General features: G+C 38.2%; 2 protein-coding genes across 4 annotated transcripts; one reads left to right on the top strand and one right to left on the bottom strand.

Annotated features, from left to right (window-relative positions):
* Nucleotides 1-206: 206 nt before the first annotated feature.
* On the top strand, nt 207-16,051 carry 14-3-3epsilon (tyrosine 3-monooxygenase/tryptophan 5-monooxygenase activation protein epsilon). Its single transcript, XM_076127833.1, has 5 exons — nt 207-396; nt 4,550-4,713; nt 10,072-10,227; nt 11,215-11,373; nt 13,954-16,051. The coding sequence occupies exons 1-5, from the start codon at nt 333-335 to the stop codon at nt 14,197-14,199; spliced, it is 789 nt and encodes a 262-aa protein (XP_075983948.1). The 5' UTR covers nt 207-332; the 3' UTR covers nt 14,200-16,051.
* Nucleotides 16,052-16,364: 313 nt separating this feature from the next.
* Nucleotides 16,365-25,605, bottom strand: LOC142981628 (microprocessor complex subunit DGCR8-like). Of its 3 annotated transcripts, none has more exons than XM_076127664.1 (11): nt 25,067-25,204; nt 24,004-24,294; nt 23,176-23,301; nt 22,725-22,867; nt 21,782-22,386; nt 21,393-21,511; nt 20,456-20,578; nt 19,963-20,156; nt 19,510-19,650; nt 19,121-19,240; nt 16,365-18,819 (listed from the first exon to the last, which is right to left on the bottom strand). In XM_076127664.1, the coding sequence occupies exons 2-11, from the start codon at nt 24,281-24,283 to the stop codon at nt 18,538-18,540; spliced, it is 2,133 nt and encodes a 710-aa protein (XP_075983779.1). In that variant the 5' UTR covers nt 24,284-24,294; nt 25,067-25,204; the 3' UTR covers nt 16,365-18,537. The 3 variants fall into 3 exon arrangements, with proteins under 3 accessions (XP_075983779.1, XP_075983778.1, XP_075983777.1); XM_076127663.1 differs by having other exon boundaries at nt 24,981-25,117; XM_076127662.1 differs by lacking the exon at nt 25,067-25,204 and adding an exon at nt 25,262-25,605 and having other exon boundaries at nt 16,366-18,819.
* Between the last annotated feature and the right edge of the window lie 1,687 nt (nt 25,606-27,292).

Raw genomic sequence — 27,292 nt, 5'->3', positions numbered from 1 at the left:
GTTGGCAAGTAGAGTAACGAATATATGATGAGCACTAGGATTTTTTTAGAATAAACTGGTTTCTTGTCTTTGCATTCTATAACTATTCGTTAAAAACTTGATAAAGTTTTCGTGTGATAAAACTATTTTGTGCCATGATTTTTAGAGAATAGTAGTAAATACCTTTATACCTATGGCAATCACCACACAACGGAAGTTGCCATTTCTATGACGTCATGGGCGGAGTTTAGTTGAAGATCGAATTCGGATTCGGTTGGCGGGCGCGGCCATCTTGGTGAATTAGTGACCTGGCGATTCGGTTTTAGTTAGTGAAAAATCATTTGTCATCCACAATGTCGGAAAGGGAAGATAATGTGTATAAAGCTAAGTTAGCCGAGCAGGCTGAGCGCTATGATGGTAAGTACATATTTCCTTTCTATCTTCTATATTTGGATGAAAATTCTATCGTATTTTCGCCGACAGTTGAAAGACGATTTGGTGATAGTTAGAAAAAAATCTAGATCCCAGCGCCCGATATGCCTTCCTAATATAGTTTTTCGCGGGGAAACCTGCATTATACATTCAATTAATTTCCTACATCGGCGTACTAACAAATCAATGGCATTCGTTAGGCTTGGTCAGCGATCGATGCGTCATCCGCCGGTGGGATGTCCTTAGGATTTTTAAGCTGATAAAATTGAAGAAAAGCTATGTATGCCCTGTTAAAACCTTCACAACGAAGTAATATCTCATCTTTCAGTCGCAAAATGCGATATCATCTGGTGCAACAATCAATACTTGTGGATGTTCGAGAAAAAAAGGTCTCCTATTTTTTCCCCGTCCCGGAGAAGTAAAATGCGATCGATGTCATTGGATTCGGTCATGCATGTCGTACCTTGGGCAAATCTCTTGATTAGATGTAGCGGAATGTTCTGGGCTTATTAGGCGGCGTAATTTTATGTCGCCTCCGATTTCACCTATTGTTCATGTTTTAGTTGCACGGGAACCTACCTGTGAGCTCTTTATTATATCGCATACGAGTTTTTTTAATCAACGCGGTCATTGTAAAGGTTATCAGAGCATTGGTGTTTCTGAGCCAGTGCGAGTAATTTACGTGTTTTACACATTTCACCAAGGTGCACAAGTTCAATGACCTTTATTAGAATTATCATTGAAAAATACCAACTGCTATCTTATCACAGTGGCTTCTGATTTCTATGAGGTTATATGACCTAATTATCTAATTCCAAGGCGTTTTTACTGTAAAAGATTAAGTTGGAATAAAATTAGCACATGAAACTAATAGTTGCAGTTATCCAATCATAATGATTGTCAGGTTGAAATGATCAATGAAATGTGTCATCTAATGTCATCAGAAACATGACATGCAGTTATTGATTTTGATACTTGCTGAGAGTTATTGATTTCTGTGCATTCCAGAGAGTTCTCCATTGAATATTGACCTGCACTGCAAACATAGTACTGCATAATTAAAAGGTTGCAAGACCACACCCTTTGAAGGTGTATCATTGAAAATATTGGAAATTGTGATGAATACTCTAAAACTATAACACTGACACACTTTAGTACTAACCATGAGTAATAATACATACTAAATTTGTAATACACAAGGCATCTTGGTTACTCATGCCTTAAAGCTTATGAAGCACTCAAAAATTTCGGTTATCTGAACAAAACTACAGCAATATCTAGTTTTAAACTTGAATTGCTTAGTTTTATAATTAATTATAATTTCATTCACATGGAGAGCTAATTAACTACAAAAGACTCATTTCACAGAGTTTTTTTATTAAGTTTAAAGAAGCTCAACATAATTACCACTTTCTAATGTTCAAGAATAAGTGGTAAAATTAATAAGCTCACAGTACTGTTACATGTTGAGTTTATCTTATGATTTTATGATGTTAATTGTAATATCACAGCTAATTCAATGCTCTTGATTGACTTGAACAAACTGTGGTGTCACACATCAAGATAGTGGTCATGCCATTATTCTAATAGATTGTACTACAAACCTATTTATTGTAGACCTTGCCTGATTAAGTCATTCCTAGTTCAATGAGCACCTACTCATATTTTCCTAAATTTATGGCTGTCTTTCAAGTTATTTCCAACATGTTACCAATGGCGCTTATTTTGCTAATTAATCCTTTCAAGGATCACAGACATTAATCAACAGACTTGTTTGTTACGCCATAACCGAATTATATATTCAAAAAAACGTGTTTTCTACTTACACATCTTATTCCAAGTATAATTCCATACATTGAGAAGATATTTTGCTTCTGTTGCTTACCTCTTGACAATTGATTCCTATGAAATCTTTCTGAAGTACTTTATAAGCTATTAAAGTACAAAATGATCTAATTATAGACACCACGTGAAGGAAACCGCAGGCGGTCGCCTGTACTTAGTTTCTTGAAAGAATTTCATACATTGAATCAATATACAATCACAGCACTTATTGGTCAGACCTCTATAATCGAAATCCCGACTAGTACATAAAACGGGTCGGATTTTCCGTGCCGTGTGCCATTTAGCCAATGTCAACATTTTTAGCACGCGCATACTAATTGCGATTTTCCCGCAGAGCACGCCATTGCGCAAATTCGCTTTGGCGGAAAAACGAAACGAATTAAAAGGATATTGTCCCAAATAGGGGTGCCAAATGGTCGGGGCGCAGCTGGCACGGCCAGATTCTTAAGATGGCGTCTACCCGACCGCAAACATATCCCTAAATAATTTCATAACCTGGGACCTCCCTTTTGTTTTACGATCGCTCACTGCCGTCCGTATCATACTATTACTGTTATACTCTGAATATCTGGTGTTTTTTGCATGTCTAGACCCAGAGGAAATATAAATATCATTTCGTTACGGTCCTGTTTTTTATATTTTATCTCGGCGAATAGACTATCATCTTATTCTAGCGCCGTTTGAGGAAAACCGCGTGGCCCGCCGCACACTTTACGGATTGGCTACCTGTTACTTCTCGGACTCTACCGTTAAATATATTTAAACCAACGCTAAAGCGCCGCATGACGCCGCAGCTCCACAAATCATATTGATTGGGGGATGTTATCTCACATTGCCAAGTGACACGAGCCAGGATTTTCTAATATGTCCTCGTGCTGCACAATCGTATTGCAGGAAAGTCGTTAAAACGTCAAAATTAAAGTATACGATAAAACATTAGCTTGGCTTTCAACTCCGTCTGTGCAACGCCCACTCCCCCTGTACCCCCCTCCTCTCGTCTCCACACCAGCGGGGACTAAGTTCCCATCGATAAAAGAATAATTTTATCTAAGTTGTCCAACTACATTCCGAGATAGCGCAAAACTTTTCGTATAGAATCGACACTTAAGTATTTAGGCTCACTGTCGCTTGCCTCTTATGTCACCAGCTTTTCTAACAGTTCAATAGTTTGAAACTCGTAAATGAGACATGCTCACATTGCTCACACTTGCGCTAATACTTTTATCGATCCTGCGATGACTAACCTTTGCCTGTGAATGTTTAGCAATTTTTATTCTATGAGGACGGGTTGAAGTGATTCCATAATGCTTTTGACCTTTCGAGGGTTTAATGTCGGCCACTATACTTGAGTACGTAGAACGTACTCGTTAAGTTTGTTAAAAGCATTTAACCATAAAAAATCCATTGAAAACAGATCAGCCGTTTCACGACTGGAATAGTTCGTAGTTTTCGACATTGGGGACTGGATGATTCACAGCATTAAAGCGTTATGTATGTGATTTATGGGATAAAATTGCCGAATAAAAAACATGTCGTTCAGAGTGCAACGGTGTACATTTTGCACAACCGTGCCAACTTAAACGCATCGAGGTTATTGAGATACCAAATACGAGTTTGTTACTAGCCCGTTATTCTGACAATGTCGTAGCGATAGATCCAGTTGAACATTGATTTTTCCTGTTCAATTTTGCATGAAAAGCCTTGAGTGAATCGTAAAATGGTTACATGTGCCGACTATGTGGGCGTATCTCGCGTAATATGACTAGAGTAAGGTGTTCCCTCGGGAGTCTCAACAGGCTGCTACGAAGATTAGATCAGAGGTGTTAGCACGCATTAATGTGGCAATAAAACTACGATTACCGATCTAATTACCAGACGACTGTGTAATATGATTAAATTGCTATTATGGGCAGCAATAACGAGTTTTTTTGATTACCTTGTTACGTTCTTATGATAAAAGCCACTATATTCGTAGAATATCGGGGATTCCCCGTGATTTTACTTGATGACGATAAGAAATACGTGTTTTGTATACTTGGTTACGCCTCTATCAAAAGAATATGTATAATTTCGCCATTTAGTATCCATATCCATCATATATAAACTTGTGACCCACGTAAGGTACTAGTATATAAAGGTCAACTGAAATCTAGAATACAGACAAAGGAAGCTGCTACAAATGCCAGTACACCGCGTCGGCAAAATAATAGATGCGAGAGGAGTATTCCAGACAGTAGGACGCTGCAAGTAATCAATAACCGTGCTATAACTAGGCATGCTTGTGTCATTACAGAGATGGTGGAGGCGATGAAGAACGTAGCCTCCCGCAACGTGTCCGACAATGAACTAACAGTTGAGGAAAGGAACCTTCTGTCGGTCGCCTACAAAAATGTGATAGGCGCGCGCCGAGCCTCGTGGCGAATCATATCCTCCATCGAACAGAAAGAAGAAACTAAAGTAAGTACACTTTTATGTTCCCGACAACTGACACGTGACTTGATTCACGAATCACTCTGAGATCCCAACCCCGTATACTTATAATTGTGTAGCTAGTTCGTTTCCACTCGATTGCTTTCAGCGGTGAAAATAAAATACGACGTCTTTCACAGAAGATAACTGGATTATGGTGAAAGCTTGAATCGACTGTTCGGATGTTTGATTGACGTAATTGCTGCTGAAATATGAAAATCTGTCGGATATTAGCTGGCATCTTGCTAATGAAGACAGCCGATCGATAAGTCTTATTTCAGCGTTTCATAACCTTTTGATCTTGTAGGGCAAGCTAAATAATCCTGTTATGTCTGGGACTAAATCTATTACCTAATCATCCTTTGGACAGATTTACATACTTCGATCAGTAAAGCTGAAGATAAGCTGAGACTTCAATAATATAATACAATAACGTTAAAATAAAAACGATGTTATTTAATAACTTGATATGAAATGTGCTCCCAAACTTAGGTCATTTGCAAACCCTACGTCGGCAACCGCCTCAGACGTAATCTCAATCTGATATGGGTCGTGGATGATTGATGGCTTTTAATAGATTCCACAAGACTTCAATAGCGGGTAATCTGAAATCTACATCACTTCAACATGCCCAGATATAGGCATATTCTTGTTATTTCTATTTGCGTAGTCATCTTATAAGTATTTAGGCCATAAATACTAGACAAACCTTTTTTTTAACGGAAGTATTTGATGCAATAACTACTGTAATAGTTCAATACGTGATAAGATTGTTTTAATTGTCCCCGCGTGTCAGTACCTCATAGTAGCTAGCGGGACGTAGAAATATGCCGTCCATGTAGAAATAACTGATCGTAAAAGTTATGGATGCCCAGCATTGCTTATTTCATGGACGTTTATGTCTACTATCTTAACATGTTCCATTGTATTTAAGAGATGTCTGTACATTTTTGCCTTATGAGTCTCGAAAACGGTGGTTTTGAAGACCACACCTTCATTTTGAGCTTTGGGGTTCATTATTCAACTATACAGTCTGTAATATGTGTGTTATCTATCTTAACCACAAGGAAACAATGTTATCATCCATAGTACGCAAATTCCTATAATCAATTCAAACTATTATTTAAACTGCAATTGTCCTGTTTATGTCACCAGGATAATTCGTGAGCCATGTCCTATGACGTATGGGAATTACTCATGCAATTAAAGTTCAACGACATGGTACTTTCGTAGTAGCCTTCTTACAAAATTGTAAGTAATGAGATAATAGGAAGTAGGTGGTGACAGGGCTGCCTGAGTCACAGCACTTACCCATCACTGTTGTTTTTACTGAGAGAATGTTAGGTAACAAAGGACAAAGCTGTTGATATATTATTATATTAGTCATAGTTCTTAACCCTACAGTAAGTAAACCCTAATAGAAAGACTTCATAATGACACATGAATAGCAAAAGAAATAGTATTTTGTATTACATAGTAGTCTCAAGAAATATTATTACTTCGTAACTCGGCACTCAGGAATTGTGAGTTGAAGTTGCAGCAAGGATTGTACAACAATCAATGTATCAATTTAGCACCTCTCAGCGCCTAGCTACTTCAATTATACTCCGCCCCAGGAAACTAATCTGTGACCATTCAATTGCGAAGTTAACCTCGCACCCACTGAACTATCTACATAAAACAATAAAAAATGCTATAGAAACGTTACTATTCCAATTAATGAATGGTCGAGCGAACTAAGGTTGGCACTGATCGATTTGTACACATATCCAAGGTTGAAACATACGCAGTACTGGCAAAAAAGGTCACTAATATGACGCCTCGTCTATGAAAACAGACAACCCTGGCCATGCATGAGTCATTTTCCTTGTTACAACGAGTTTTTAGGCGTCGTCTCTCAATTCCTTAGTTTTTGTGTTGCTCACGTAAATACTACGAAATTGTTGAAGTGTTGTAACGCGTCTAGTCTCACTTCCGTCGTACACTCAACTTGCATGAATTCAGTACCGACAAAAAACTAAAATTAGCTGAATATTGCTGTTACTTAACAAATGCGCACTTGTGTGCTCTTGCTCATCAATTTGATGTATTACAACACGATGTCGACAAAAATCAAGAGAAGAAATCTACAAGATAAAACTAAATTGTACGATACTAAATCTATCTAAAAGCTACGTAGTTAGCAGAAACTAAAAAGCCACACCCGTCTACCAGTCTTGTAGTCTTTTATAATTAAAGTTATACTTGTTTAGCTAAAACGCTCGTCTTTACGGCACTTAATACAACATAGTTTAAAATTCAATTCATTCGTAATTACGCCCCAAGTGTCATTAACACAGTAAATGTAAATTAACTTGTACGAGTTCGTATTTGTAGAAAATTAGCTATGCACAAACTCATCTGTTTTAGTGCTCTCTGAATTTACGACTTTTCGATCAGAGCCAATACTAACATATTATTATCTTCTCGCATAGCTAATATTATTTAGAACGCAATAATAACAGGTTTTTTAAACGTTAACGTTTTCGACGCCTTATTAGTGTTGAAAAGCCAATTGTCACATTGAACTGTTGACTCAGCCGTTCAAACGAAAGTCTACTCAAATAACCTTCAAAATAATTGCACCGCGTTACTGTCAATGAAACAGAAGGTCGGTGCAACTGCATTCTGTGCAGCCAGAGGTCGCGGGCACTTCTTCCACGAACCCACTTTAATTCAGTTTTAGTTCTAATTTATGGTATCGTAAAACAGTCGCTGGAAAAAGGTCGCCACCTCGGCTTCATATCGACCGAGCCGCTCGACAACTGTGAGAACCTCTCATTGAATAAAGCAAATGTAATGTAAATTAGTTCATTATAATTTTTTCGACTAAATTAAATGCGACTCGGACCGATTCTTGGTAAAATATAATTAACATTTCACCGACCGAGTTTGGACGAAAATAATGGCCGTAGCTTAGACTTTATTAAAAGGAACAAAAAAGAAAATCGGCGATATCTGGAATGTTACCTTATGAACGAACAAAAAGAAACTGGTTTCATTTTTTACACGACTAAACGGATTTGTTGAAAATTGTTGACCCGAAATGCAACGGATTGTAAAACGCCACTTTATATTCTTGGTAATAAATCCACAATGATTGTAGATCGACACGAAACTACATAACAGTTGGCATCACGTAATGTATGTTATGGAATTTCCATAAGGCTGACTATGTCCAATAACAAGTATTGTGATATATTAAAGTATTTGTACGCGCCTTCGCCACCCAACTTGTTAATTTCGCTAATAAATGACGAACAAACCAAGTTACATGCGTCACGTTTCTACTGAATCGTATTTCAATATTAATAAAGCCGCAGAGTGCGCTATAAACGTATTACAATTTAACTTAATAACTTGGAAGCTTCTAGACTCCCTTTATGCTAACGCTTGCTCCATTCCCTTTATGTATTTACATAGAAACATCCCTATAAAGATATAATACATGTTCCAATATAACATTTTCTGTTATAATAAGTTAATGGCAGTTGGAGTTTATCTATTCATGCGCCGGGCGTGACCAAAGGTGGGTTGTCACTGAGGGTTATTTTTAGAATGATAACCCACACCTGTTAGTCCGCCAGAGCGGCAGGAGGCACAGGTGTACCATCTACATCCGAAAGTAATGAACAAAATAAAAACCAAGTAAGGAGAAGATGTTACGTCATTTTTTAAATACATTTACACATAAATGCTGCTCAAGAACGTAATGGCGCTTCAAAAGTTTGTCGGTAAAGTGCTTAGAAGGCGTGGATGTTATATTCATCAAGGGGAACAGGTGTGCGATTACCGTAAAACTTCACAACTTGTGTGATTATGTCATTACTCGTAACAATCAATCAAGCCTTTCTCGTAGACGCCAATGCATTTCTTATGTCTTTCAAAGCTCACGACAGCTTTCACAAAGCATTTAAAAAACAATGTGTTTATCGTAGCATATCGTAGACACCGGTTTTATGTTTTACAAAGTGAAATTCGAACGTGTCCGAAAGTTTTTGTCTTCATTGAAACAAAAGGATGTTGCATCAGCAAGCGGTTTTCCTAAATAGTATGGTGTCAGCAGAACTCGTGGGTGGGTTAAACCGTAACCTGGATAAAAGAGGATGTATTGTATAACACTAAACTGGGCGTGGTCCCGACATACGCGCGTAATAACGAGACCTTTTTACATTCCCTATAGTGTATACAAATTCGGCTATTTGGAACGCGACTTACTGATACTTTCGTTTAATATTTATAAGTATTTATCAAAATACAATTTAGATTTCGGCATTAAGATTCAAAATTCGTTTCGCTCTTTAGCTTTTAGATTAACATTAGAACAATAGAAGCAAACGCGAGCGTCGAATTTAAGACGGTCAAAAACCGTATTATGTTAATCGAAAGCGTTTTTATTCGATATCTGTTACATAAAAAAGCATAATGTAATCGATTCGGTTTTCCTTTCGAAGTTGCACGGCTGTCGTGCGATCGTAAATTTGAATGTATGGAGGTTAAAGGGAAAACTAAAATTTTGTTGGTTTTACCTGTGCGCGCCCACGGGAGGTTTTAACTCAATTAAAGCATTAATACCATCGATCGATACTACACACGCTGCAGATTCTGTGTTACCAACCGAACGCGCTTTAATCTCGCTACATATTATTTTATACGACTTTAAAACTGAAATAACATCACGCCTACTTCTAGCTGAAGTCGGAAGCAGAATGAATACGCTCAAACCATAGTTATAAGCAGTGAATCCTTTGTTAAGTATGATAGATAGTGATGTTCTAAAGCTTAAGTGTCTCATAATCATTTTAAGCTCTAAACATGATTTTAAGCATAGAAATACAGTTTTGAGAAGTACAAAAGGAACTTAATCTTGAAATTAACTAAGCTACAAATTGAGTATACTTTATTCCCCAGACATTTCAATTAGGTCAAGAAAGATGACAAAGATGAATATTTTAGGCATTGTTGACTCTGGGGGAAACTCAGCCAGCAAATGAAACGCCTACTCATGGATACAACAGTAACTTACAGTATTACTATAGGGAAGATGGACAGGAAAGGTCTAACACAAAATACAAGTAGTAGTAAAAAGCTTTACTCGTCTCCTCCAATGAAAATATCCCTATAGAAGTAGGAGAATACCCAGAACATAAGATATTGTGACCTGTATACTAGGGGAGAGTAGAAATAAAATTAACAACATGACTAACCACTGACCAGTGCGAGTAACAATGTAGTTTCTATTATGTTAGTACAGGGTTAAGATAAAGGTAGACAGTAGTGTTAACATGTGCATGTGTGTTGTTCCAGGGCGCCGAGGACAAACTGAACATGATCCGAGCGTACCGCAGCCAGGTGGAGAAGGAGCTTCGCGACATCTGCTCAGACATCCTGGGCGTGCTCGACAAACACCTCATCCCCAGCTCACAGACCGGAGAGTCCAAAGTCTTCTATTACAAAATGAAGGTGAGCATTACGATTACAACGGTTTCAGACATTTGACTGTTACTTTTGGGAGTGCGGTGACTATTGAATGCAGCAATGAACGCTCACTTCTCTGAGAAGGAAAGGCGGTATGACTGGTTAATTTGATCATCTAAATTATCAAATCGGGAATAAATTAAAACATGATTCATAAAGTAGATACTTATGTTTGATTAAAGGATAATATAGGTTTCCATTTTCAAGAAAGAAGTTCCCAAATGTCTAAGCTAGTTTTGAATAGTTTTGATTAAATTCATGCACCATAGCTACATGAAGAGAACTTGCAACTACATTATTGATTAGCATTGAGTCTAGACTTTGGGCGTGTCCCTCTAAGCTCTACTGTATTTCATTTCATAAAACTCTTAGCAATAGTGAATATACTTGCATATAGCACAAGAAACAAGTCTATAACCACGATAATATCTACAGAACCGAATCGTCCATCTAATTAGTAAGATAGCAAGCTCGCGTGAACGTCGCATTACGTTGATTGTTATACAATTAAACACTAACGTGCACTAATCGCGAACAAATTAAACAAATTGAGTCATTTCTACAGAAGTAAGGCTCATCTTGTATTGCGTCATGATCTGTTATCAACGCAAGTTGAGTACATATGAGTTGATGCTATGTAGATCGGCGCCTAAGTCTCGAATGAGACTTAGATTTTCAATTTTACACATTTAAATCTTAATGACTTCCACGTTCTTATGTTGGATATAACTACTTAGTTTTTGATATTTCAGAATCATTTTGCTTAATAACCTATAAATAAACACTGAAACATTGAATATTATACCATATAGTTAAAGATGTAGCCTAAAGTTATCCTTCTTAGGGCGTTGTTTAAAGAGCGTCAGATGGCCCAGTGTTTCTAAATGTCAGGATCTTATTAATTATTTGAGAAATTAGTAACAAACACGTCTTTGATATGCAGTACTTATGAGTTACATGTTATGTTTCCAGGGCGATTACCACCGATACCTGGCTGAGTTCGCGACGGGCAACGACCGCAAGGAGGCGGCAGAGAACTCGCTGGTCGCGTACAAGGCCGCCTCCGACATCGCCATGACGGAGCTGCCGCCCACACACCCCATACGTCTCGGCCTCGCGCTTAACTTCTCAGTAAGTACACCATATAATCATCCCCATTTTTCTAACAAGGAATTGGGCTAACTTTGGGAGTGAAGAAGTCTGAGTGCTGACTACTGGTAATATAAGGTGGAAATCGTATTTGTTCGGTAAATCAGTCACGAATAAGCTGCCTGCAGTACTAAATCGTCAAGCCGTTACGTTTGGAGCGACGCCACGCCTTCAAAAGTTGTTAATCCTGTTACTGAAGCTACCACCACAAAGAATTCGTTCGCTCGTTTCAATCGCCAAGTGTTGTTAGTTGCTATCGAAGATGCACAGATAAAAACGTTGATAAGATCTCATTATAACAAGAACCACATTTCACAATTATAGATAAGCATTGTTTTTATCATATAACAACAACGTGACGTAACTTTATGACATTTGCTTGAAGGTCTTTTAACCTAACAACTGGTGTTTGACAACAGTCCCCGACTGTAAAGATACGCGTTTACGATCATCGATCAAACGGCAAGCTTCGGTATCTTATTAAGCCTTTGTTTTACGAAGCGACGCACCATGACGCTTGAGTCAACAAAATACTAAGGTCCTCTGCTGACAGTTCCATAGGATACAAAAGTTAAATAAGCCTTTGATAATTCTCGTGTCACGTTCGTCGTTTATATAGTCTATCTAGTATACTGCAGCTAAATCAATAAATCGTTGTCTAGTCAAAATGTCGTTACAGTGTGACAAATCCTGACCTTGATAATATTGAATAAGTCATAAGGACAAGGCGCATATTTCCCCGGCGTGACGCGCGCGCTCAGTCAACATGTTTGCGCTGTTAATCACCACTGTCGGCCGCGTCACCCTGTGATGTCATGGTAGCAACAACGCACGCACTACTTGAAGATTCCCTGCACTAGATTTCACTGTCTTGAGGCTTATATTTTTGAGGATATAGACTGGGTTGTTCAAGGCAGTCCTAGTCGATATGAACAATTTATATTGTTACGATGACAACGCCCCTGTATTGTACCATAGAATTGAATAACATTACTGTTCATTGTTTTAACTACAGTATAGAAGAATGTATATTGTATATCAAGGCTATTATATAAAAACAGATTTACATACCTTCATAAATCCTTCAGTCCCTCAGTCCTTCAAGTTAAGAAATTATAACTTTGACAACAACATCGTTCAAAATATTTACCTCTGTTTGATCGCTCGTAATCCCAAGCATTTTAGACATTAATCCCTTTGATTACAGAACTTAAATTATTCTAGAATTTACGATGCAGACGTAACCCTGTAGACGTAGCAGTAAATACGTAATAAAGTCTCATGGAAACCGACTGCTTTATGGCATTATTATGACATTGACGAGCGACTTGTTCCAACGTAAATGGAAAGTACACTCGTATCGATCTTACAACTAAGACGCAATAGTTTTTAACAACACCAAATGCGTATTAGATTACGTAAGCTTCACCTAATCTTATCACAAAAGGTTTTGTTTACGATCACATAAAATATGCATTTATGAATGATAAAATAATAGAGGTACGTGTACGTCCATTTAGTTAAACCTAACGCACTGTTTAACGGCTAAGTCTGTGTAAATCCACGGCTTACGTTTATCTCAATAGAATGATGTCCTTGAAGGCCTTAAGGCTTAGTTACCCAAACATTAGCCAGAAAGGTCCACGTGAACACAATTTTGACGTTAATATACCGTATGTAAATGTAACGATTGAATTAATGATATTGGAATATATTGACGACCTTCAAGCAGATAATGTATGCATTTATGTATCATTTATTGTTTTCTCCGAGGGGCTGCTTATACAACTGTTACATACAGAAATAATAAGAGAAGTGCTGTTGTTAGGCCTGGGCTCTGTTTCTAATTAATAAACTTAACATAGAAACTGCTTAAGGCTTAAATACAAAGCTTAGCTGAGTCTCAAAGCAACATTATCTAAATTACACATTCATATTTATATATAAGCAAATAGATTTGATAGCCTAGAAATAGTTTCTACTTCATAAATAGCTTAAAAAGCAAGAAACTACAAATTCAATGCCATTTTCTTTACTTTTCAATACCCATCACTCCTGTCTCACCATAATAAACAATATTGAGACACCCAACCTATATTGATTCGACAGCATCGCTCACAGTATAATGGTTTAGCGGACGCGGCTCGCTATCAATAATCCGGCGGGTTGCGTCACGTGATAGCCTATCTCGCATTATCTATTCAAACGCGTCGAGTTCAAGGTCAAGCCGAGCACACACTGGCCGAATTTTACGAGCGCGTAATTACTTATTTTAAACTGTCGGAATATCTGGAATTTGTGTCGTCGTATTTATATGAGGTATGAAGCGGGCACGTGGTGGAATTTTTCGTAACGGTTTTGCACACGTTTACGTTGACTATTTTTGTTCTTGTCAACTGCTGTCTCTGAGTGATAGTTAGTATTTGTATTTGAAGCTGGTGTAGAATTTTAATGGAAGGGAGAGATAAAAATGTAATGTTTAGTTATTGGGAACTGTGACCAATTGTAGTAAGTCGAATATTTAATTGAAGTTGTGGCTAACGTGTATCGTTTCTCCCGCAGGTATTCTATTATGAAATCCTAAACAGCCCGGACCGCGCGTGTCGGCTGGCGAAGGCGGCGTTCGACGACGCCATCGCCGAGCTGGACACGCTGTCGGAGGAGAGCTACAAGGACTCGACGCTCATCATGCAGCTGCTGCGGGACAACCTCACGCTGTGGACCTCCGACATGCAGGGCGACGGCGAGTCCGCCGACCACGAGCAGAAGGAGCAGGCGCAGGACGTCGAGGATCAGGACGTCTCGTAATACCTTTAACTTCTATTTAAATATAATAAAAAAATAACTATAGTATCACGTAAGACCCAGCCCCCAATGACAACCGGATGTATCGTATACTCCTCCACAAATCTCGCCCTCCCCCCCTACCTACCTGCCCCCGACGTAAATTGTCAGTTCCGACCCGTCGTGAACGCGGCGTTCTTATCGTATACATGGTAACGTTTCGTTTATGTATCGTGTCAAATTATCTACGCGTTATATACATAAATATGTACTTCTTTTGATATATTTGTTTTCAATTACGAAAAAAAAATAATGTTAAGAAAAAAGTACTTTGGTATTGCATTTTAACTGTATGTTCTATGATGTATTTTCATAACTGTAAACACTCGATTGATCTCTAGCGATGTTGACTAGCTTGTACTGCGGCCCCGACCGCGCGGGGCCGGTCCCAGCCCGCAGGCGTGTCGCTCCCGTACACTGGTACAGTTCCGAGTTCCGAGTACCGCACACGTGCAGTACCGTGCAGTACACTGTAGTACCGCGGCACAGTCCGCGCCCGCACACCGACACCACACCGACTCGCCGAGCGGCTACTTCTTTACGTGGGAATTGTAAATTTTCTAAGTATTTTATACCGTGTGTAAAATTAATGTATTTAAAAACTCTGTTATACTTGAAACAAGCACCATAGCGTCGAGGATGTTTAATGGGATATACAACAATATGATAACGATATAATAGTTGGAATACATTAGCGAGTTGCGTATCGTCACGTACATATGTCGATATAGTTTTTACTTTGTAATCGCATCTCCGTGTTGATTCGGTCTGCACAAATAGTAGTTTTATACAATGGACGTTTAATCTCGTGGCTAGGTTGTTTTGTTGAGACTGCGCTATATGCGGCTCCGTGCGGGGGTCGCCGGAGCGCGAGTCTTCCGCGCGCCCTCGCTGCATTTGTATACATTTGAATCATTTATTGATATATTTTAAACGATAAACGTAACATTATTAGGGTGGTAATGATGTAGTTACTTGCAATATTTAGCTAAGTGATAGCGCCGTCACCCTGTTGGTCTTTGTGTATCTATCTTCTACGTACATGTATGTATCACAGCACCGACCGTGACTACTGTGTAGTACACGCGCCGCAATGAACAACGAGGTGTGACTACCGACAGACGAGACACATATACATACACCAGACAGACACACAAACACTCACACACACATCGGCGTTAGTGTTGGTCGTAGGGAGACTCGACGGGATGGCCGTGGCTGAGCTTAAATAGAATTAAAGACATGTCGATGTACCCGCGCTTCGTTCGTATTACAACATTTGGAGTATTCACATTTGAATTGCTTTAATTACTTACGAGTATTGTGATAGAGATTTTGTATATTTTAATTTATTTTTTTTTAATTTCGCAAGTTCTCGAAAATTGCTGTAGCGCTACATCTCTTACGATTTTTACAGGACAAACAGTAGTTCTAAAAGTTGTGCTAGGTTAAGGTAATGCACTTGGGAAATTATTTATTTGATGCGCGTCGCGCGGTGGCGTGCGACCGCGACAGATATGCCTACTCGAAGACATTCCATCTTCACGATACCTGTTTAACTATCTGGCCGATGTTCGTCTGAACTCTCCAAATTGTAGTGTGGCATAGCGGCGTGGAGCAAGTGCGTGCCAGAGTAAGATATTAGCGTTATTTTTATTTGAATTTGTAATATTGCATATATTTTGTTAATTTATCCACAAAAATACTAATGCAATTAGCCTTAGTGTTATGCAATATTGATTTATGTCCTACCAACTACATGGAAATTTATTGTAAATGACAGTGTAAATCTAATAATAAAAATTCAAAAGTCCAATGTCTTTGTTTTATTCATCTTTATTTATACCCCCCCTTTTTACTGACATTACACACAAAATACAAATAAAATGTTGCTAATTTAACTGATAGATAAATTTAGAACTGGATTGCATAGAAAATGTCAGTCATTTTGGATCCGAACTAGTTTAGGTAATTTTTTGAAGCAACCTACATTAACTCACGAACACCCAACAACACAAGACCACACCAAACTATTACAGGTACTTGTAACATATCACCAAGATACAAAACCAGTAGTTTGGGATTTACTTCTGTACCTGTGTTCCGTGGCCAAAAATCAAGGAGCAGCAGACGTAAGTATAATAGCGTAAGTATAATTGCAACTGCACCGTGCTAAACAGAATGCGGGTAGCTTAGTCCAAAAAAGCCAGTTATGGGTCATGATTCACAGCTGATATGTAGGTTGGTGAAAATAACATTATATTAAAATTTATGGACCAAAATGATACAAATTACTTTGAAGATGTCCTTTATTTCAGAATCAAAGTCTACTACAATCAGATTACATGTTTGGCTTAAACTGCACATTGTAGATTGTTCATTATTCGCTACAATTCAACATTTCGGGAGATAGTAATACCTATGTTGCAGTAAACATCAGAAAATTTTTATTCTAGATTGTTACATTTGAAGAAAATTCTTAATCAAATATTAAGTAATCGTCGCTTGAACAAATAAATTAATCAAATAGTTTGAAATCAAAGTGTATGAAAAAATACTTATGAAACAAATGTTAAAGTTAGCAATTGACAATATCGATTTGAGAAATAAAAATGCTTGCAGCAACTTTTCTTCCACTCTCGTCGGTACTTTTAGCACGACTACCATTCCAAAGTAAGTACCAAAAATACAGAAAAAGCACCAAATTACAGTTTTCAATCACATTTTATAGGTACAAGACTTACACAGACTTGTAGCATCGCAAAAACATTATAATAGTTCCCTTTTTAGGAGATTTTAATTTCAAGGATGGTTTCGAAATATATCACGAAATCTAGACTATTATTAAATCTTAATACCTATTTTAATGCATACGCATTTGTCTACTTACTATTCTACAACACGTATAGTCGAGAAATCACAATCATGAAGAAATACATTGATAAATACGCGTATGATTGTAATAAATAGTAAATGTCTACGAGTTTATGATGATTGAACATTAAATTCTATATCAAATGTAAGACAGTAGTTAGTATGTGTTCGACAAAAATCTGTGAAATGCCGAGGAATATTACCTGTTAGGCTTGGAGTTGTTTGAACGTAATCTTCGACTTATTTGCCTGGGAACTGGTAAGATCGGAGTTATTTATGCCATATTATTAAAGTGTACTTGTTTTCTATTGTATTTCGATGATGGGTCATAACGTTCGTTTTGGCTAATACTTAAATACTAATAAGTAAATGGATATTGTTATGACTATTGACTAAAAAAGCTACGTATTCACTATGCCAGTTATTCAATTACCAATATGTCACTTATTAACGTTGTACTTGTACTCCAAAGACGGTCAATTGCTGAGTCTTTGTACTGATGACAATGCAAGATGTATAAGAAAAGCGAACATAGCGAATATGCAGTTTAAAAACGTGTTCACACTGAGCCTATTTTACGGTGCATTTTACCTCGTATGTTACGAGCATTCAAACGTATACAGTTGTAAAAGTTACCGTTAGTTACCTTATGTTCGGAACGAACACGCGCTGAAAATACACTCTATGTGAAAACGTTCTTTATACCTTAAAATCTATAATGATTATTGACCAATACAGACACTTAGAGATGATAACTTCACACAGAAAATATTCTTATAATATTATATGTAGAACTCATAAGCATCTCAAATTGAAATGTCAGACTAGCAAAATATATATAAATTCATTCATAAGCATTCAAATAAAACTATGTAGACCGACTATTGTATTTATAAGAAGCTACCAAATGACTTAAAAGTGTTCCCAGTTTCACCAAGTAAGTATCAGACGAAATAAGATTATCCGACACTTACCTATAAGCTGTGAAACAGGCCCTTAAAATGCTAACTTAAGTATGGCCAGTTTGGCCTAGCACAGTCGACAAATAGCAACTAAATTCGCGACAAACAAAAAACCCGTTCATAAATAAATCGTGGCGTCCTTTTTTTTGTATAACTTAGGTTCCACTTCGGTGATCCAGTTTAGTTACGGCAACTGGATGTAGTGGAAATGAATATCAGCGTCTACTCGCATAGATTCTAATTGCAATCCGAGACTAGAATGGAATCCCATAGGAAAAATATTAACCTGTGCTTATCTGATGGCAATACGATAGCAATTTTTCCACATTTTCAAAAACATAGAAGCGTAAATGCCGAATCTGCGATCTAGAAACCACTACAAAAGACATTAAGAATATTTTTTTAACAAAAAAGTACGCCACGATTTGCCAATCGTTGCCCATCTTTCATAGCCGCAGCAATCAATTTACAGATCGACATTATTCAGATTGGATCCCGAGTGTGTCGGCAGGTCTTCCTTCACCAGCAGCTTGCCAATAGGAACGACGGCTTCATCGCGTTCCCTCAGCTTGCGCATCTCGTGGCGCAGTTTCTCCAGTACTGCGTAGTTGGGCTCATTGTGGCGAGCCTTGTCTTGCAGCAGAGTTATCTGTTGTTCCTCTAGCTTCTTCTCCTTGCAAGACTTGACGGACTTGGAGCCGTAGAGACGGAGCAGACTGCCCCAGGAGCGCACGTGTGGGTGCAGGTACTGGGCAAAAAAGTGGATTTTAATGAATATCCCACTACTAAGTAAAAGTCTCCTCTCAAAATGGGTGGAGTTACGTTTAGAGTGAAACAGTGGGGGTGGTACTTTGTATCCCTAAGGAATGCTGAAAGTATTTAAAATAGTTGTTCTTTACCACTAAAGCAAACTTAAACAAATATTTATACCAATATTACCAATTGGTTATCTGTATCACTGTTACTTTTATACCTGTTATATTATTCACACAGGAAGCTACGGTAGCTCATAATTTATAAGAAGGCAAAGGCTTCAAGTGAGTGTTTACCTGCAGAATGGCCTGCGAGGCTCGCTGCTTGGCGGTCTTCTTGTTCTTGCAGATGACAGTGGCGGTGTGGCGGCCCACCTTCATGGTCAGCTCGATCTTTTGGAACTCCAGTTTCTTCATCTAATGACAATATAGTTTTGTTAGCTTTTTTACATTAGGGACTAATGGATCAAAATTTATTCCTGAAAGTTAATCTGTGTGAAATACCGTTATGTGATGTTATCTTCACAACGTATAATTTTAACGTAGTCCTCTGACTCGACTGTTCACGATGAACTCAACAATAGCAGAACGAATTATTATGCAGTTCGTTTTATTAACCAACAGAATGACTAACTCATGAGGTTTTGTGTAAAATGGGCGAAATTACTTATAATAGCAAGTGTTACCTCAGTATGGATATGTCGGTCCCCAGCTCCGAAGTTCCTGAGCAGACAGGTGCGGAGTATAGCGTGAGGAGACGGCTCGCACGTCGCCGCGCAGAACTCCGTGATGCGGGGGTCCTCGATACCCACCAGGTCGAAGAAATCCTAAACATTGAACAAGAGATAATTTAGAAAATATATAGCGTTTTTTTGATAAATCTGATCATGTACTTGAAAAAAAAAAACAAAATTTTAAATTTACGTTTCTTATATTATACCAAGATGTAGGCACTTAGGCAGAGGTGTCTCACTATGGTTTAAAAAAATATAAGTATACTATTGAGAACATTTAGAGAGAAAGAGACTATGTTGTTTCTTTTTAACTGTCGGAAAAAATTGAATACTATGTTGTACCATTCCTAGTGCCAGTTATTTAGCTACAGGTTACAAAGAAAAAAATATTCCTGTGCGACTGACCGTGAAGCCGCCCTCCTGGTCGCCAGTGGTGTTGGGATCAGCTCGGTCCAGCTCCTCCCTCATCTCGGGGATGAGGATGTGTATGGAGGCGCGCGCGGCCGCCGACTTGGCCTGGCGCTTGCTGGAGCCCAGCCCCACGCCGTACTGCATGCCGCCGATGAACACTGTCGCCTGGTACGGCTGCGACGCGTTCTCTGGACAAATTAATAGCTTATGAGTCGCCGCAAATGTTCATTGGAAACCCTACGCAGACCTACAACTTTATCTACTATTCTAAGGCTCTTCACTCAAGCCAAAGCCTTTTAGTAACTAACACAATTGTTAAAAAAACCAAAGTACCAGCACTTTAGCATAGAGACTAATTTTGAAATTACAACATTGTTTGCGCTTAGTTCAGACATTTAGGATACTTCTTACTTTTCCTATTCGGAAAATTTGTGACTTTGGAACTAAAGCAAAAGCTTTCGAATTCGTAGTAGCAGTTTATATTTACCGAGTTGTCTGAACTGGTACACGGGTTGCTTCTGCAGCGCTCGGCGCACGTACTCGTGGAACACGGACAGGTAGCTGCGGTCGTTCATGTTCATCACCCAGTCGCGCTTAGTCGACTTGCCACCTACATACATACATAAATAGTAACGTATTTTGCAATATCTTACATGTTATCTCACAATATAGTGCACTAGCTGACTCGCGCAACTTCGCTTGCGTCACATAAGAGAGAATGGGTCAAAATTATCCCCGTTTTTTTTTTTACTGTTATTCTGCTCATTGGTCGTAGCGTGATGATATATAGCCTATATATATATATAGTTTGGCGCAGTGGTTTAAGCGGTCACCTCGTCGCGACAACCGTAGCGCCGCGTGTGGTGGGTTGAGGGTTCGAATCCCACCCGGGACATATCTTTGTGTGATGAGCACGAGTATATGTTCTGAGCCTGGTTGTGAATTTATCTATATAAGTATGTATTTAGAAGTATATAAGTATGTTTATCAGTTATTTGGTTACCATAGTACAAGCTCTGCTTAGTTTGGAATCAAATAACCGTGTGTGAATTGTCCCACTATATTTATTACTAGCTGACCCGCGCAACTTCGCTTGCGTCACACACATAAGAGAGAATGGGTCAAAATTTCCCCGTTTTTGTAACATTTTTCGTTGCTACTCCGCTCCTTATGACCGTAGCGTGATGTTATATAGCCTATAGCCTTCCTCGATAAATGGGCTATCTAACACTGAAATAATTTTTCAAATCGGACCAGTAGTTCCTGAGATTAGCGCGTTCAAACAAACAAACAAACAAACAAACAAACAAACAAACAAACTCTTCAGCTTTATTATATTAGTATAGATTTATTTATTTATTTATATATAGCCTTCCTCGATAAATGGACTATCTAACACCGAAAGATTAGTATAGATTATTTACCATTGTCCTGTCCTGAGGCGTTTTGAGCAGGGATGGTGATGAGCTTGGTGCCCTCCGGCAGAGTGGGGTACTGCAGAGTCTTGCGAGCCTTCGTGTACTTGCGACGATCAGCCCAACGCCTGCACATAACATATAACATCAGCAGATTAGAATACAAGCACAGATGCAACACTTTTATTTTTGAACACTGAAGTTAATAGTATGTAAACCTAGTCTCCTAATAATGACTATGACAATTTTATTAAATCTGACGTTTGGAATTTCTTAAACAGATGTGAATTTACACTATTTAAATTGTGTATGTCTTTAGGGTCTCAATTATAACTTTGCCATGGAAGCTTTATTTTCAAATATTGCCTAAAATATATTTATTTACACAAAATACTTACTTGAAATGCATGATATTAACGGTCTTGAATCTAAACAGACTCTTGCAGTAATCATTGATCTGCTCGGGAGTGAGGTGCTGTGCCTTCCAGCTGGTATTGATGGTCTCGACCCTCGGAGGAGGCATCACGATCCCTCCCGGCAGCACCACGGGCTGCACGTTCAGAGGGATCTTGGGCTTTACATCCTGTTCCTCAGTATTCTCAACTGATGGAGGATCAGCCTGCTTTTGTGCCATATGGGCAAATGGGCACTTGGAAACCCCTTCCAGGATATCGTTCTTTAATGATTCAGCTTCCTGGCTGATCATTTCACTCTCAGAGGGAGGATTTTCAGCGGTGGCTTCAGAAATGGTTTCAGCACTCGGTTCAGCGCTGGGTTGGGCACTATTTTCAGCGCTGGGTTGGACACTCTTTTCAGTGCTCGGTTGAGCGGCAGTTTCAGCACTGGTCCCAGGTTCTGCTGGTTGTGCCTCGTTAGGGTTAACCCAAGTACCATCGCGGATCTGCTGCTGGATCTTTTGATCAATTTCCTTTTGTTTCTCTTCCTCTTCCAAGCCTTTGCGGTAGGCGTAGCATGGGATCGCGCTGATTGGGATGTCGTGGCGCTGGAAAATATTGCTTGTGAAAGTTTTCTGGATATATTCACCTTATTTCTGTTATTTTAGAAGAAGGTATGGACCGTAGTGATATTTATTGAAATTATACGGTTTATTAGACATGCAAAGAAATAAGTATAATGTAAAAGCAATCAGGAAAAAAAACAATAATTTACAAATGACACAAACTTTTATTCCACTCATGATAGTTGTAAAGATTTCCATTTTGAATATTATAACACCACACCATTGTAATCAAAATTATCAAAATTTTAAAAATACAAAGTAAGAATCCGGAAGCTTATATTGCAAGTTTTTTTGATAAATAGTTACAGAAGTGTGTTTACCCGCGTATTATTCTTGCCAAGGAAGTAAGGCTTGGACAGCGTACACACGCGGGTGCCGCGGTGCATGTAGATGGGCATGCCGCTCACGTGGCGCACCATAATCCAGTCCAGAGGCAGCACCTCGAAGTGGTTCACTCCTTTCTCTGTAATAACACTTGTGATTGAACTACTACTGCTGTAGGGTGAAATGTAGCTTAGAAAGTTGCTTTACAAGAGTCATAACTCGTATTTGGCTATTTAATTTATAAATTATAGAAGTTTTTCACGGAATAAACCGTATAAAGAAAGGTGAAGAGAAAGTTTTGCTGAAAGGCCGCCTATTTAAAAGTCCACGAGCCATCCGAACGACAACCTGCGGCTATGAAAGTCCTTGTCTTCGGCCTGTACCTCCTGATTAAAACATCAACAATTCACCCTCTAAATAAACATGTGCAATAACAGGTAGTCTTACCTTCAAGAACAATCTTCTGCCTAGTGATGTAAGTCTTCTCCTTAGCTTTGGGAGCTCCCTTGAGTTCATCAGGGAGGTCAGCATCCAGCATCCTCTCAATCTCATCATCGGACACATCCGACTTGCCTACAAATTTGTTATGTGTCAGCCGGGGAACGATGATAATGTGATAGTACTAAATACCCATTAATACCAAATAAGTTTAATTTAAATTTCATGATTGTAGATTAGAAGAGGCTTGAAGCATGTACAGAAAGGAGAGGTTCTTAATATGTTTCGGATTTGAGCCTACTATGACAAGAAAGTAATTTTATAATTAGTTGAATATTTTACAGAAAAGTTATTTAAAATCTAGGGAGAAAAGCCCTAGATCCTTTGGTATAAATAGTGTACATCAATTTAATAATAAACAGGTAGGGATAAATGTTTATGGTAGACATATGCATGCAGGACTAGTAGTCTATCCTAATAACAGTTATAATGAAGAAGGCTGTAGGAAAGAAGATAACCCCTAAATTCTAGAAGAAAGATTCCAAGTATCAATATAAAACATATCATTAAGCTATACATTGGTTAGTAGGCACAGCCGCATGCAGGAAGGGAACCAACACCTCAAATTTTTCAACACCTTTCAAACAACCATCGCAAAGCTACACAAATATATAAATTTTACAAAATATCATAATAGTCATATTCCCAAATAAATATTTGAATATAAGAAAATACAATTTCATATCATTTATTATCAAGAGTATAAAATATAATTATGACCTTTTTACACCTAACCATGCCATGCAAGAAGACACATCAACATAAATACACAAATACCATAAGAATCATCAGAATGCTCGTCGTTAGTATCTTCTTCATTAGATTTCACCTCGTCCAGGACATGAAACTCCTTCAACTTCTCCAGTTCCTCATCAGTGACAAAGTTCTTGCACTTTTCAGTGAGATTGTTATCAGCATCTTGCGAGGTACTGGGCAGATCTTTAGCCCGAGTGAAAGTCACCTTGTACCTCACTTTACTAAGGTTGTTAATGTTGATGGTAGGTTCCAGCCTTTGCTTTTTAGCTGGCTGATCTCCGGATGGTTCACCGTCACTCATATTTACTCTTTCTAAAAATATCGTTCAGTTAAACATGTTATAGGTCTGTGGATGAGCAGAGCCACGGTGACGACTATTGAAGTAACAATGCAACAATGAATTTAATTTATTTTAATATTCTTATAAGCAATGATAACCCTGGCTTCACTCATGGTACAATACTACAACATATACTGATTAATTATATAATTACTATGCAAATATTTGAACCCATTTTTACTAATGATGTCTTACAGTGAAGTAATTGCTGTAAATACTGTGATAGTGAAATTTTGCTGATTGTACTTACGTAAGCAAATAATGTGAACTAGAATAAGTTAGAATTACCGCTAAAGCATTTTTACTGACCTAGTGTTTCACAACCGGTACAAATTGCAAAGATATCAGATTATATTATATCATAAATGAACATGTAACAAAAAATACAAGGTAGGAAAATGTAACATAAGAACTGCATAGATACAAGTTAAAAAGAACAGATTTCCAGCAATTATTTGTGCATACAACATCCGTACAATCCATTTATTGAACTAAACACCCGAAAGTATTAAAGTGTAAGATCGTCCACAAAGAGTGATGGCGCTAAAATCCATTGTGAATGTACAAGTGAATTTCATCCATCGCTCCGTGCGAACGCTCGTACACAGTGACTGCGTGATTGACGTGCAATATCTCCGCGATGAAACAGCAGACTTACGAAAGACTAGGGCCTCTGACTAGGAATTAAGTTACAGAGCCTAGCCGATTGCAAGACTGCGAGATAACAACCGCAAACGATACCACCTCGGCAGCGCTGCTGTGTCTGCAAAACAACTTCAATATTCTCACTCGCAAAGACGGTCGAATTCACTCAAATATATCAACTTTCATCAGTCTTACGGAATATTATCTATAATTAATCAGTTTTTAATAAAAATTATACCTGACCGAACTGAAATCTGACCGTCTTGCAAGTGTGCAATAAATGTATTTACTTACGTGACCAATCAAGCACTCAAAATAACAGTGAGAACAACTTTTGCTTATACGTGGGTGCACTGCTCAGTCTAGTGCTTTCATAAAATAGCTCAACAACTGTTTTATGAGTCAAGAAACGATTTATACAATGATAAATGTGAGGGGGACTCCGCTAGAAATCGTATTGATTGATACGATGTCAAAGAGATGCAAGATGTCGCTGTCAAATATCACAAATGTCATTCACTCCCACACTAAAATTTATGATTGGACGCCTCCCGTTTGACCAATAGGAGCACAGGTAGATGTTTATTGAAAAGAGATAGAGATAACGATCCGTTTATTTGATTGGCATTTATAGCGGAACAACGTGCTTGATAGTTTATGAAAACATATGTCAGGGGTGGATGCCGCACCGTTCCATTACATGCGCTGCTGCGTTCAGTTTCCAATATTGATTATTTTTGATACTACGCAAGCGCCCAATGAGTGCAGTATGCATATGTGTGCATTGGTGCAAACGTTATGAAACAAAGAAACAATTCTTTTTGATGAAATAAATATGTTAACTGCTTGTTTTTAGATAAATAATTGAGACTTTAACCGGCAATAAACGAGCTTTCCATTTCTACTTGTTTTACCAGAAATATTTCATGCTACTTCATGACAATATTGAATTCTAGACATTAATAATATTCATTGTATTGAATTATCACCAATAACTTAGTAGGTATTTTGAGGGTAACTAAACCTAGTGTGAAACGGAACTCAAATTTTGTAGAAAAGCGCTCGGCGACCGGAATTTTCTGACTGCTTGGGGGTTTCTCGGATCTTCTTCGAGGTGAAGAAGTGCTGACGATAGTAGAAAGGATATTTCTTCATCCCATTGAAGGGCAAAGGTCTCCTCCCAAAATGAATGAATGGTTAGACTTGAGACCACCACGTTAGCCAAGAGCGGGAAGGACTTCAAGTCTAAACAAACAACGTAATATTCAATAAAAAATACATTTTTATTTAAAAAACATTCACCCAAAAACTTGAGTTCCACAGAGACAACTTTACTTTTGTTTTTAAAACCACTTTACTTGGCGAGTGGTTGAGGTTTTTAAACCCTTTTAAGAATTGCTTCGAAGGACACGGGCCTGACATGCAAGACTTTACTAAGATATTTGCCTTCGTCTTCAAAAAGTTCAAGAGTTGTCTTGGGTTCGAACCCCCGTCCACTTGCCACACTTGTGTGAGTAGCGAATGCTTAAAGTGAGACCACTTGGCTATCTCAACCCTCCCCTTTTCATTGCAGCTATCCAAGTACCTACCTACTTGACCAGGACTAAGTAGGTACCTATGTTGCTCGAAATCACTAGTGTCAACATCATCGTTATCATGATTTCTCGTTAATTCGATAAAATTACCTATCAATGATACAAATAGATAGGTATTTTAACTACATAAGTACATTATGAATGCATAATTTATTAAATGTTACCTGGGTTAAAGTATGTAAAACCAACGATCTCTATAGATAACGTCTCACACAAAAGACTCGCCGGCCGGCCGGCGTCGACTTAAGGATTTTGGGAAAATCAAATACATATTTATAAGATTGGGGGGGGATCTTGAAGGACATTCTTAGAAATAACCATGTGTAATAATCGTAAGTACCTAATTCGATACAAACTTCTACCTTTGCCCAGAAGATAATTTGAATAATTTCTTCTTTACTTTGTTTCTCATGCAGGTACGAGCATTTCTCTTGCCAAAATTCAAAAATATCGACACCTTAATGAGTTACGTAGATACTTACTTAACATAAAAAAAATATAGGTAACCAAATAGCCAATGAAATTAGCCACCTAATTTAAATTTTAAGAAACATTCCTTGCATTATTGCTCTTACATATCATAGAGATGAAAAGTAAACATCAAAAATGAATACGATGTCCGACTTAATAGCGGGCACGGTGATGGGTAGTTCCTTTGTCTGCTGTTATCGATTAAACATTCAAGTGCATGTCTGCGCATGTCCGGCCGCGCCCTATGTAAAGAGTCTGG

This window comes from Anticarsia gemmatalis, chromosome 20 (assembly GCF_050436995.1).
Source record: "Anticarsia gemmatalis isolate Benzon Research Colony breed Stoneville strain chromosome 20, ilAntGemm2 primary, whole genome shotgun sequence".
NCBI classification, from domain to species: Eukaryota; Metazoa; Arthropoda; class Insecta; order Lepidoptera; family Erebidae; genus Anticarsia; species Anticarsia gemmatalis.
This window is presented reverse-complemented; position numbering and strand designations above follow the sequence as displayed.